At 36.8% G+C, this 13,015-nt stretch overlaps 1 protein-coding gene across 4 annotated transcripts in view; it reads left to right on the forward strand.

Annotated features, from left to right (window-relative positions):
* USP48 (ubiquitin specific peptidase 48) overlaps positions 1-13,015 on the forward strand; it is a 73,616-nt gene that overhangs the window by 34,097 nt on the left and 26,504 nt on the right. For 3 of the 4 annotated variants that reach the window (XM_081054761.1, XM_081054764.1, XM_081054763.1), the window contains 6 exons: positions 2,130-2,258; positions 3,107-3,256; positions 7,519-7,716; positions 8,917-9,031; positions 9,664-9,794; positions 12,559-12,630. In XM_081054761.1, coding sequence (XP_080910887.1) covers positions 2,130-2,258; positions 3,107-3,256; positions 7,519-7,716; positions 8,917-9,031; positions 9,664-9,794; positions 12,559-12,630 — 795 coding nt within the window. The remainder of the gene's footprint in view (positions 1-2,129; positions 2,259-3,106; positions 3,257-7,518; positions 7,717-8,916; positions 9,032-9,663; positions 9,795-12,558; positions 12,631-13,015) is intronic. The other variant, XM_081054762.1, reaches the window with a different exon arrangement.

The raw sequence follows: 13,015 nt of genomic DNA on the forward strand, positions 1-13,015 counted from the left end.
GGAGGAAGCCAGTTGCTATTTTTATGGCAGTGCTGAGGTCTGCCATAGAAAGTATTTATTGAAATGGTATCCTAGTACGGAGCTCTCATCACCTCAGTCTTCTTAGGCCAAAATACCCATTTATTCCCTGAAGGAGTGAACAGTTCTTCCAGGAGGAGCCCTCTTGGCTGAAGTTTTCATCACTCTTACCATGTTTGCCATTTTTGGCTGCGGCTCCAACTGTGGTATCTAAATAAGAGAAAAGGAAGGGGAATAGGTGTGTGTCTCCTGCCATTGTTCTTAATGGATCAGAACCACTTTTCCAGGGTGTCAGACAGGGAGCAGCATTGCATTCAGGGTTGCATTCAGTTGGCTGTCAGGGCACATGGGTAATCTTCCTGCAGATATTCATGTGGTGGTTATATTCTTGTAACACAGTCTTTTCTATTGTAAAATCAACATTTAGGTGTTTACAGACATTCAGCAATCTTGCTTCCACTTTACCTAAGTAATAGGTAAAGTTCTTAACATTGGCTTGTGATATTCTTGCTAGGAACGAAATTGACATGTAGTTTTATAGTGTTTAACTTCGGTTTTATTTGACTGTTTCTTATTGAGGTTTATTTGATCGATCTTGTTTTTAGTCAGGGAATTGTAGGATTAAAAGCATTGTTAATGTTTTAATTTAAAACCAATGTTTTAATGCTTCTCATTGTTATATGCAACTGACATTGCAGCTTTCATTTATTTCCTTTTTATCAAAAATAGAAAATACTTGTTCAGTAAATCAATTAGTAAATTGTTCCTGTATTCTATCATGCACTTGAACGAATGATTTTATCTTCCATCTTACAGAGTAATGAACATCCTAAATCTTAATGCTTTTCAGTTTGAAATGACTGACCTCTTTGCTATATACGAGATTTTTTAATCCTCTATGACAGTGGTCTTCAAACTGTTTTGGTCCTGTATTCTCTGTAGGAATGTTGAGCAAATTTGTATTCCTTTGTACATTTTAAAATCCAACATTTTTTTTTATCATGAATTTAAGTATCTCCAAATAATGTAATTTCTGGTATATTATAAACAGTAAAACTGCAGCCTCTGTCTCTTAAGAGTACCCAAATGAAATTAAGTAACACAGAGATTTGATACCGTCATCATTCTTGTCAAAGGTAAATGAACTGGTCTTTTTTTATAGCAGGACCTTTTTTGTTGTATTAATATTTCTATTACGTTGACCCTACAGAATTTTGTTGTCATGGAATATACTAAGTTTTCTATAACTACAAAGCTCTAGTTAAAAAGTTCTTCTGGGTTGTGCTTTTTTAACATTATAAACATCACTACATATTTAATCAAACCAATATAAGTAAATTTCAAAAATTAAACACAACAAAAATTTACTTTTAATTCATCTCTTAATGACATAGATGAGACTTTTGGTCACTGGGTGAGAGGTTATATCTTTCTTTTGTAAAGTGGGAGATACAGATGACTGAGAAAGGAAAGGTGGAAACCATCAACAAAACCTCAACTTTGAGGCAAATCAATTTTTAGAAAAGTACTTAGTGAATTGAAGATCTGGTAATTGATTTCCTCAGAATGATCCATGACCTCATACCCCTTGGAGTGTTACCCTGAGATACTGACACCCAATTTGAAGATCATTTCCATGTGGTATAATTACCGTGTCGAACACTTGTGTTTCTGCTTGCTACTGACTTCAGAGACCTTAGTGGCTAATCTTTCTGCTCATTAGCATTTCATTTCACTTTTGGTACATGCCATTTTATTTCTTTGGGCAATTAAGTTTGGGTTTATTTCTGTAATTTAAGAGCAACATTACAATAAAACTCATAGTAGTATTAGTTGTTTTTTTTGTTCCAGGTTTGTCTTTATGAAAAACAGTACTTTCTTAATCGTCTTTTAAAAATGGAATGTGGCAGACAAAGTGGGTAGTAAAATTGTTTAAAGATTCAAACATCTATAGAGCCTGCAAAATTTGTGTTGCCTTTTAATGTTCGAGATCCATGTTAGAGTACCTTGAGTATATATGTTAGAAATTGTTTTCTGTGATCCCCCACCGTCTGCAAAAAAATAAATGAACCAGGCATTCTAATTTAGTCATCTTGATTTCCCTACCTCAGCAGAACCTTCTAAGTCCCAGACACGTAAACCCAAGTGTGGCAAAGGAACTCACTGCTCTCGAAATGCATACATGTTGGTTTACAGACTACAAACTCAAGAAAAACCCAACACAATTGTTCAAGTACCGGGTAAGCAATTTTCCAGGATTATATAAGGCAAATATTTTAGAATACCATTCTCACAGGTCAATGACTACAGATTGTTTTTATTTATTATTATAGGTTGATTGCATATGGTAAATATTGGTGAAGTAGATATAATTACATATTTGCTTCAAAGTAGTGAGTTTTTAAAGGAGCTTTTGATAGAACTGACCACCAACACCACTACCCCACCTGGTAAAGAAAAGTAAAAGGAATTTTTGAAAAAAATCCTGTATGTAATGAAGACAAGCGAGTACCGTGTTTCCCCGAAGATAAGACCTAGCCGAACAATCAACTCTAATGCGTCTTTTGGAGCAAAAATTAATATAAGACCCGGTCTTATTTTGCTATAAGACCAAGTCTGTAATAAGATATATGATATGATATGATAAATATAATACTAGGTCTTATATTAATTTTTGCTCCGAAAGATGCATTAGAGCTGATTGGCTAGGTGTTAATTTTCGGGGTAACATGGTATCTAAAGAGCAATTTGGTTAGAATTTGAGAGTTTTAGCTAGTTCATAAATTTTCTAGGTTTTTTTTTTAAAGGAAGAATTGCTACTGGCCTGAAGGCAGCCTTCAGTTGTCATTTTACCTAATATTGTTCTGTGGTCTGTGGAACTATCTATTTTGAAGTTGCGTTTCAGGGAGAACCAGGTGAGGGGAACTGCATTCCAATGTCCATCTTCAGTTTTCCTTTTGCCTTCAGGTTGTAGGTCTCTGGCAGAAAGGGAGGCCACAGTAGGAAGCTGTCACCAGAATCTTAGCCAGTATCATTCTGAGTCTGAAAAGAGGATAAAGTTATTTTTTTGCCTTTCTGTTTTGAACAGCCTTTCTTCAAGAGCTGGTTGACCGGGACAATTCCAAGTTTGAGGAGTGGTGCATTGAAATGGCCGAGATGCGTAAGCAAAGTGTGGATAAAGGCAAAGCAAAGCACGAAGAGGTTAAGGAGCTGTACCAAAGGTTACCTGCTGGAGCTGGTCTGTAAGATATTCTGGGACCACACTGTTGCCATTGATGCCTTGTTTCTTTTACGTTCACAAATGTATATGAACATGCTTTTCTCTACCCTTTCTTATAACCCGCTTGTGCCAGCTCATACACTATGAAAGTGCTTTGTAAACCAGTAGTAACTTGATGTGTAGCATCAAGCGAATAATGTGTAGTATAGAATTTTCATTATCATGTACTTTTAAAAATGGGAAGCTCTTAATAAATTATAAGGCTTAGGTCAGCACTCTGCATATGACTCGAAGTATTTCTATTTATGAGAGATTAATTTGTTTTAAAAGAAAAATCTGATTGGGTTACTATGGAAGCAGCTCACCTACTCTGTTTCCTTGAATACGTTGTACCCTCACAGTATTAACAGGCATTCTTTTAATGAATATTGTTTTTTATGATACTATTAGATTAATTTGAAGTTAAATATCAACTATTATGCTAAGAATAGGGAAGTGTTCTGCTGACCTCTGATTTCTTAAGAATTGTCCCACATAATCCAGCTCATCCCTTTACTGTATATGTTTATGCAAGTTTACCTAGTGCCTCAAAAAGGAAACCTCAACTTTTTAAGGCTGGTATGCCATTTGTAATAATATGTTGTCTTTTTCATTTCATAGACATGAATCCCCCCATACCCAATTCCCACTTAAAGAAGAGAGGCAATTTAATCCTAATTTTAGAAAATAAATACTCAAGCATAATTGTATTTGTGGTTTTTGTCTTTTTGATAACTTTTATCTTACTCCTGTAACTTTGAACTAAAGATGGATATAAATTGCTAAATCTGGAGGAATAGCTCTTCAAAGTTCCTTGTAAATGACATTTTAATTTGAATCTGACCTTTCTTTGTAACCTGTTATTCTCACTCTGTCCCAAGGGTTAGGATTATCCTAAGGAATTAGACTGATCTTAATTTTGCTGGAAATGAACATATGATTCAAAGCTCTAAATTTAGTCATAGGAGTTGGAACCTAGAAATATATTTTTTTAACTTTATTCACAGTTTCCATTATTCACTGGACAAGAGAAAGGGATTTACTGGGTCTAAAGTAAAATGCATTTTGGAACCACTCTTTACTAAAGTTGCATGGTCCAAAGATGCTGTGTATCAAGTGAACACGTACTTGTGCTTTTCTTGGCTGTTTTCATTCAGTCCATAAGATCCTGTGCTTCTGTTTTTAGAATATAACTGTTATCAGTACTTTTACCGATTATGAGCTTTATCGTTTTTTTCTTAAGTTTTTGCAATAAATTGACATAGTGGAAGGTCCATGTTGTCCCAAAATGTTGTAAAAATCTCAGTGCTAATGACCATGGTTTTGTGCTGCCATTCAATGTCTTCTGTTTTGCATTTTGTAAATCTTATCTTTGTGAACATATTTAAAGAACAGTCACTTAACCTAAAATGTAAGCCGCACTGGGAACACGAACCATTTTGGCCCTTTTTATTTAAATTGAAATAACTTATCTCTAAATAATCATCTTAACTTCTATCTAGGTAAAGTGTTTCAAATATTTTTGATGACTCAGTCTTTCTAGATTTCATCTTTCCAAAAGAAAATTCCTTGTGTTCAAAATCCAGGCATTAAAAAAATTATAAATAACCTTGAACAAAAATGTGCATTTCCCTTTGGTAAATATTTTAACAGTTGCTTTCCTGGTTCGTCCAATGCTGATGTGTTATACTGTTCGTTATTCCCAACTTGATAGTTAGAGAGAGGGCTCATTCCCATTTGGTACTTGACTTTGGAAAGGGATGCTTAGATAGGTTACTGAATCACAAATAACAGAGAATATCTTTGAGAACCTGCCAGGAGTCTTTCTCTAGCGCAGAAGCATTTGTAGTGTAAAAACTGCCCACAGGCAGAATCTGCCTTAATTACTGAGACTTATGCTAGAGCTTGATTCTCAGGGAAGCTCTGGGCAGAGATCGATACAACTCTTTATAGTGAAGAAAACTGAAAATGGAAAGAAAGCAAGACCTCTGTGAGCACGGTCACTTTTCCTTCCATGGATGCTCCAGCACACTAAACCTGGAAAACTGGCTGAGTTACTAAGTACGGTATCGCGTCAGAATGAGAGATCCAGTCTCTCCTCTCTTCCTTTCTCTTCTTACTATAAAACCATACATGAGTTTTCTAATCTTCATATCATACGTTGAATTCATATTAAACTACTCAAAACCAAAATAGTAAGCTTCACTTAGAATTCTTCTGTGGGACTCTACGAGGGGATTGAAAATCATTGTCTTGGACTAGCTGCCTTTTGAGTCTCTCGTAGTCACCCTGGGTTGTAGTCACCCTGGGTTGTAGTCACCCTGGGTCGTAGTCACCCTGGGTTGTAGTCACCCTGGGCTGTGAATCTAGCAGGCACCCCTTGTCAGGAGTACCTCGTGCACTTTCAGTTTTTCTAGACTCCTTTCCTTGTAAGAGTCAGGATCCTCACAGCTCATTTTTTCAGTTAACAATAGCAGGTATTGTCCTCTATCCATCCTTCCCCAGCGGCTGGGGAAACAAGAACCTCTGGTGAATTATTCTTGAATGTTGCTCTGTGTCACAATCCTGCTGTCCCTCCTTTGATAGCCCTCAGATTACTAAAAATGTTAATCTATGTGACTGTATTTGGGAAAAGAATACAAATGTTAAGACTTTCATTTTGCTTTCTTAGAGAGGGATCATTTATTTATCTTTGCATTCTTAAGATACCCAGTGTACTCTATCCCTGCTGGATTAAACTGGATAAGTGGCAAATAAAATTGAGAGGTATTTTAAATTTAATTAACCGTACCATTATATATTGTGAAATGCCACAGCCATGTTACCTAGACTGAATCTTAAGGTCTCCTCTTTTATATATTGTGTTAATGTATAATTAACTTTTCTATATCTCTTTTCTTCCAAAAAGCTCAAAATGCTTCACATAGCTTATCTTTTACATTCAGCAACATCCCTGTGAGGTAGGTAGAAGGCAGGTATTATTACCTTCATTTTACAGTAAAAGACCTAAAGCATAGAGTTTAAGTGACTTGCTCAAGTTCAGTTTCTTGGTGGCAGAACTTGGATTAGACCTTGGTCTCAACTTGTAGTTATGAGCTCTTCCTCTGCAGCTGCATTCAAGCTGATCAGTCAGAAGGCTCTCGGTTGATGATGTACGTTCAGTTTTAGCACAAATAAGGATCCAACAATTCTGAATTTCATTTTTGTAAACATTGAAATGTTTTGTACAAAACTTAAGATGGGAGGTAGTTTTCTAGATTTGCAACTCTCAGGGAAGTATAAAATTGGTCACAATGGGCTTTGAATTTTAATTGTCTATCCCTCAGATCTCATCAGAAGTAGTACATAATACAAATATATAAATTCAACTTCTGTATGTTTTCTTCTATGTTTTATGCTGGGACTCACTGGAAATCTTTGTAAGTAATCAAAGCTGTCCCTTTATTTTTAATTTTGGCTTTTAGGGAACTCAAGGGCTCTGTTTTCCCAAATTAAAACTCATGTTGAGGCGTTTGGTTTTGTCTTAATTTTTGCAACTTCAAAATTCATGATAATTCAATTCTAGTGTATTTCCTCCTGGAATTTGTTTAAAATAGCCTACTTTCTTGAAGTACATAATAATGTAATGCATAGATCATGATATGGATTTGGGTGTGGAAATCAAATACCTTTTAATTGACATCCGTATCATCTTGAATGAAGAAAAGTTTAGTGGTGGAAATGGGCTTCTAAAAGCGCGGTGATAGCTGATGAGGTTAATCTCTAACTTAGAACTCAGTCAGGCTTCTTCTTTTAATTTTCATTTGTGTATGACATTGATGAAAAGTGTTTATGACAACATTTATGGAACAAACATAGTAGGGGATGAGGTTCTGTGATTTGCAAGCCAGCGTGGAGTGTGGCTTGTTATCACGGTGTCCTGATCAAAGCTCTGCTGTGCTTTCAAGCAAGACACTTTTCTCTGTGGATACCTCTTTTGTAGAATGGGGTTAATAATACCAGCCGATCTCATAGGGCGCTCTGCAGACTTGTCCCCATTGGGCACAACTCCTTGAACTCAGAATTGGGGTCGTTACATGGAGCTTTGTGTCGGACTCATCAGACATCTTCCCTGAACAGTGGTTCTGCTGATTCTGCTATCTTTAGACAGAGTTTGCCTTGTCTTTTGAGGAAAATGAATGTGTCACTTAGTCACAAAACTGTAAAAATACATAGGCTCTTTCCCTTGCTTTCTTCCTCAGAGCCCTATGAATTTGTCTCTCTTGAATGGTTGCAAAAGTGGTTGGATGAATCAACACCTACCAAGCCTATTGATAATCACGCCTGCCTCTGTTCCCATGACAAGCTGCATCCTGATAAAATATCAATTATGAAGAGAATATCTGAATATGCGGCCGACATTTTCTACAGTAGATATGGAGGAGGACCCAGACTAACTGGTAATTGGAGATGTCTTCTCTACTTAAAAAAGAGTAATACTTAAAGTCCTCATCATATGGGCTTTGTGGTCATCTGACCAAGCTATGCTAGACCAGATGTCCCTTACACTTTGCAAAAAGGATTTGCTAAATAAAGTAGAAGTTGAGCAGCGTTATCCATGTTGTATTTATAACGTTAGAAAAGAAACTGATACTGCTCATTGAGGTTTTTTGTTGTTTTCCCTCTCAAGGTAGACATCATTGGATACTTTTGAGAAAATCATCTGATGGTATTTTGTTACTTTATACAGTACTCTTCAAAGTTCTTGAACCCTGGTCTCATTGATTGCAAGTCTTATGCCTCCCTGCTATGGTGACTTTCTAACAGTGTGCGGCCTCCAGATTGTTACTTAGCTTATGAATGGAAGCTGCTTGAGTCTACCCTGAATAGAGAGCTGTATATGTCCACATAGTACCCATAGTCTATTTGGTTCCAGTTGCCACCTCGTAACATTTTTCTTTTTAATGAGCAACTAGCAATACAGGCCGCCCTCCAATCTATAGATGAGTCTTATAAACAAAATTGTATAACCACCACCAGCACCACCCTTTTCTCTAAATTAAATGCTATTTTCCGATTGTGTATGACTTACTGTATAAAAACTGGCATTTAACTACATGATTTAGGCCTTGTACAAACCCAGAGTTTTGCTTTCTAAATTTCTATTTTTGATTCACAATTTTTCAATTGTGTGATGAGAAGCTCTTTCAAAGAATCACATTTCATATGATCCCTGGAACTGTGTGTTTTAAATCGGGCCCTTGATTTTTCTTTTTCCTTTTGTTTTCTGTGCTTTGAAGTGTTCCAATAGTTAACACCTACGTGAAGCTCTTAAACAATTAACAGATACACTGACTGCCCCCACCCCCTTAGAGCCTCAATTATTTGATGGCGGTCTTGTAAAATTTGCACCTAAACCTTGTAAAATATTGTGCTTCATGGTATAGTTTTAGCATATTATAGCATTTCGTCTCTTACTGTTCTTTATTCAGATGACAATTCTCTTGATATTTATATCACCAAAATAATTTGAGCTACTTACTAATTTTCTATATGGTCAAAATTTGTCACTTCTGTGTTTTGCGAAGTGCCAAAAACATTTTCCTGACAGGTAATTTGTATGTCAATATACATTTCTTTTCATTCTCTCTGGCCTCTAGTGAAAGCCCTGTGTAAGGAATGTGTAGTAGAACGTTGTCGTGTGTTGCGTCTGAAGAACCAACTAAATGAAGATTATAAAACTGTTAATAATCTGCTAAAAGCAACAGTAAAAGGGTATGTATGCCTCACAGTATAGATTGTTTATGGGAAAGTGAAAGAAAATTTAAGAGGTAATAACCAGGTAGCTGATTATTTGCAGATAATAGGGAGATTTTTTTGAAGAAAGAAGTGTGATGAAGTAGATAGCATAGCCAGATTAAATTTTGCAGTGATTGCTACTGTGGCAGAGATAAAGAAAGCTGAGTCACACAGGCTTTGGGACTATTCCATCCGTTAGAAAGAGAGAAGTAGAGAGGTGGGTCTGAGGCCTGACCAAACCAAGGCAGGGTATATAGAGACATTGTATACAGACATTGTATATGTCTGAGTCTCTCTGTGTACATAAAGGCACAGCTTTATGTGGCTGTGAATAGCAATCAAGTGAAAGAAAGCAGCCAGGTGATTGGCGTGATTGGCGTGAATGTAAATGGTAAGATTTAGGTTGGAAACAATATATGAGATAACCTGCCATTCAATAGTGGAAGAGTAAAAATAGCCAAAATGAGGAAGTGGGTTCAAGAAATTGTATACACAACCGCAGGTTTTGAGTGTTTGTAATTCATTTTCGTTGTGGGCTTTATAAGGAAAGAAGGGGAGGACCTTCGGAAACATTACTCTCCTGATTTCACTTTCTCTCTGTTCCTCAGCAATGATGGATTTTGGGTGGGAAAATCCTCCTTGCGCGGTTGGCGCCAGCTGGCTCTTGAGCAGCTAGATGAGCAAGATGGTGACACAGATCAAAGCAACGGAAAAATAAACGGCAACACCTGGAATAAAGGTAACGTCCAAAAACTGTGTGTACATAGTTGTGAACTATGCCACACAATTGTAAATACTCATTTTTAGTAAAATTGGTTTAATTCCCATCCATGTAATTTTAAAGACAGTTTGTAATAAAAATCCTAACACTCTCAAGAATGTATCAGAACAAGTGAAGGATTTTTCAGCCATTGATAGTGAGCAAGTGTTCAGCAGCTCACATGAGGAATTCTTTATAACCCGGCATGCTTTGGGCTCAGGGTCTCTCTAGTTTATCATGTGCAAAGTTAATTGTAATTCTGCTCTAGACTAAAATTTCTGAGAAAGGCAGGTCTGATGTAGATTGCATCGTATGTTGTAAGCTCAGTACATTTTGGTTATAGACTATCTGCCACATTTACAGACTGCCTTCGTCAAGTAGGGGACCTTATACTTCTGTGTTTTTCATCCAGGAAAGAAGGCAGCTTTTGAATGGCTTTTTCCTTATAAAGTTTTCTGAGTTTCCTGAGGCTATGCTTTCAAATAGGAAATTATGTTAGTGTATGTCAGCTGCTAAATTTAATCTTTTAATAGTGTTTTTTTAAGAAATTCAAGGGAGATTACCAGATGTGGGGGGAGGGGAGAGTGGTAGATGAGGGTAAAGGGGATTAAATATATGGTGATGGAAGCAGAACTGACTCTGGGTGGTGAACACACAATGTGATATGTAGATTATGTAACAGAATTGTATAACTGAAATTTATGTAACTTTACTAACAAATGTTACCCCAATAAACTAATTAAAAAAAATCAAGGAAAATGAAGGCATAGTAACTATTTTTAGATTTAAAATGGAAACTAATGACTTGATCAGTTTACTAATTCAGAGGTATGGTGATCCAAAAGCAATATTTAACTTAATTTTCTTATCTTCAAATATTAGTATTTACATACATTTTTAAAAATCATTTTAATATTCTTAACCATGTTACTGAAATACTTTGGATTTTCTGCATTCAAGCACGTTATATCATTTAATTTTAGTTGGTGTGGATCTTCTCATATCATCACTACCTTACTTTCTGAGAAAATAAAAACACCAAAGCCACTATTAGTTTTAAGTTGTGTTTTCTTTTTTTTTTTTTTTTTAGATTTTATTGGGGAAGGGGATCATACTTTACTGGGGAATAGTGTGTACTTCCAGGCCTTTTTTCCAAGTCAGGTTGTCCTTTCAATCTTAGCTGTGGAGGGTGCCGTTCAGCTTCAAGTTGTTGTCCTTTCAGTCTTAGTTGTGGAGGGCGCAGCTCAGCTCCAGGTCCAGTTGCTACTTCTAGTTGCAGGGGGCGCAGCCCACCATCCCTTGCGGAAGTCGAACTGGCAACCTTGTGGTTGAGAGGGCACACTCTAACCAACTGAGCCATCCGGGAGCTTAGCGACAGCTCAGCTTAAGGTGCTGTGTTCAATTTTAGTTGCAGGGGGCACTGCCCACCATCCCTTGCGGGACTCGAGGAATTGGACTGGCAACTGTGTGGTTGAGAGCCCGTGCTCCAACCAACTGAGCCATCCGGGAGGCAGCTCAGCTCAAGGTGCCGTGTTCAATCTTAGTTACAGGGGACGCTGCCCACCATCACTTGCGGGACTTGAGAAATTGAACTGGCAACCTTGTGGTTGAGAGCCCACTGGCTCATGTGGGAATGGAACCGGCAGCCTTCGGACTTAGGAGCATGGAGCTCTAACCGCCTGAGCCACCAGGCCGGCCCGAGTTGTGATTTTTAACATTTTTAAATTTGAAGAGTTTAAATAAATTCTCAGAAATTTCTGGATCCCAGAGTTATACCCACATATGACGGTCATATACTGACACATAATAGTAAATTTCCTCCAGAGAGTATGCTGCGGGCTTGTTTTTGCATGCTTTTGTCAACATAAAGAGTACATCAATCACATCAATTTTTATCAGTTTGATATATGAAAAATGACTTAGCATTGTCAAGGCTTACATCTCTCAAAATTATTGTTGAGGTTCACCATCATGATACATTTAAGAAGTTAGTTACTTGTATTTATGTGTGTGTGGCAGAGAGAGAGAGAGAGAGAGAGAGAGCGAGGAGACCAGAGAGAGTTATGTGGTCATGTCCTTCCTTTGCTCATTTCTCTACTTAAACTTTTTAATGTTAATAAATATCCTTTATATATATTGTGTATTAAATAGTTAACCTGGAAAACTCGTGGATAAGATAACCATTCTAATCTCCTAATACTTACGACTTCTTTAATTTGATCGTGTTCCCTGTACGCACAACTACAAATTGGTGGTGATACAGTGTAGACAATAGGAAAAGCTAATATTGGAAGAGAAATGGTAACAAGAAAGGCAAAGTTCTTATTACATGTGTTTGACATTAAAGGTTACGTCCTTATTTCAGTCCCCCCTAAAGCTTTCTCTTCAGCCCCTAAAAGAATGGGTAGGTGAGAATGACATGACATGTAGATGATTAATTTGGTTTATGACACAGTGTTCTGAGTCCCTTGACTAGAATTAATGGAAGGATATGGAAATTATTTTTCAATGTGAAAAAAAAGCACATTTTATTACATAACCTAAATCTTTAAAAAGTAAAACTGCCATTCAGACATTCTTCTTTCCTTTTAAGGAAAAGAAGTATAACACTTAGCAGAATTGTGTAGGGATCACTTTTTAACTTTGCGTGGTTCAAAATTGTACAGAGTAGTTTCTCTGCTACTTTAAACTTGAAATACAATAGCCAGAGCAGTTATTTATTTTCTGTATTTCTTTTGATTAGACGACTCAAAGGAAGAAAGAAAAGAAGAGGAGGAGGAATTAAATTTTAACGAAGACATTCTGTGTCCACATGGTAAGCCAAAAGGGTAAATCTTCCTTTGTTAGTCAGACTTTAGCGTCTCATAAACATTTTGCTAAATGTTTCGCACTTTCTCTTAGGGATTCAGCCCTAATATGGCAACCATGGTGGAGTAAACTGGTTTTCTAAACTGTACTTGTTTCTAATGTTTCTGTTCTCATACCCTTTTTATCTGTTAGTTTCTACTGCCTGATTTCATGCCAGTGCCCATCACACCTTTTCTTCTCTCCTTGAAAATACAATTTAAATCATAAAGTAGGATTTTCCCATATTTAGAGAAGAAACTTGTAGTTCCTTTACATGTTGAAGGGCTTTCTGAATCGAAGGGAAGAATTTCCCTTGTCTTTGTCCAGTTTGAACAGTTTGAGAACAGTGTTCA

The sequence above is a fragment of the Rhinolophus hipposideros genome (assembly GCF_964194185.1).
Source record: "Rhinolophus hipposideros genome assembly, chromosome: 8".
NCBI classification, from domain to species: domain Eukaryota; kingdom Metazoa; phylum Chordata; class Mammalia; order Chiroptera; family Rhinolophidae; genus Rhinolophus; species Rhinolophus hipposideros.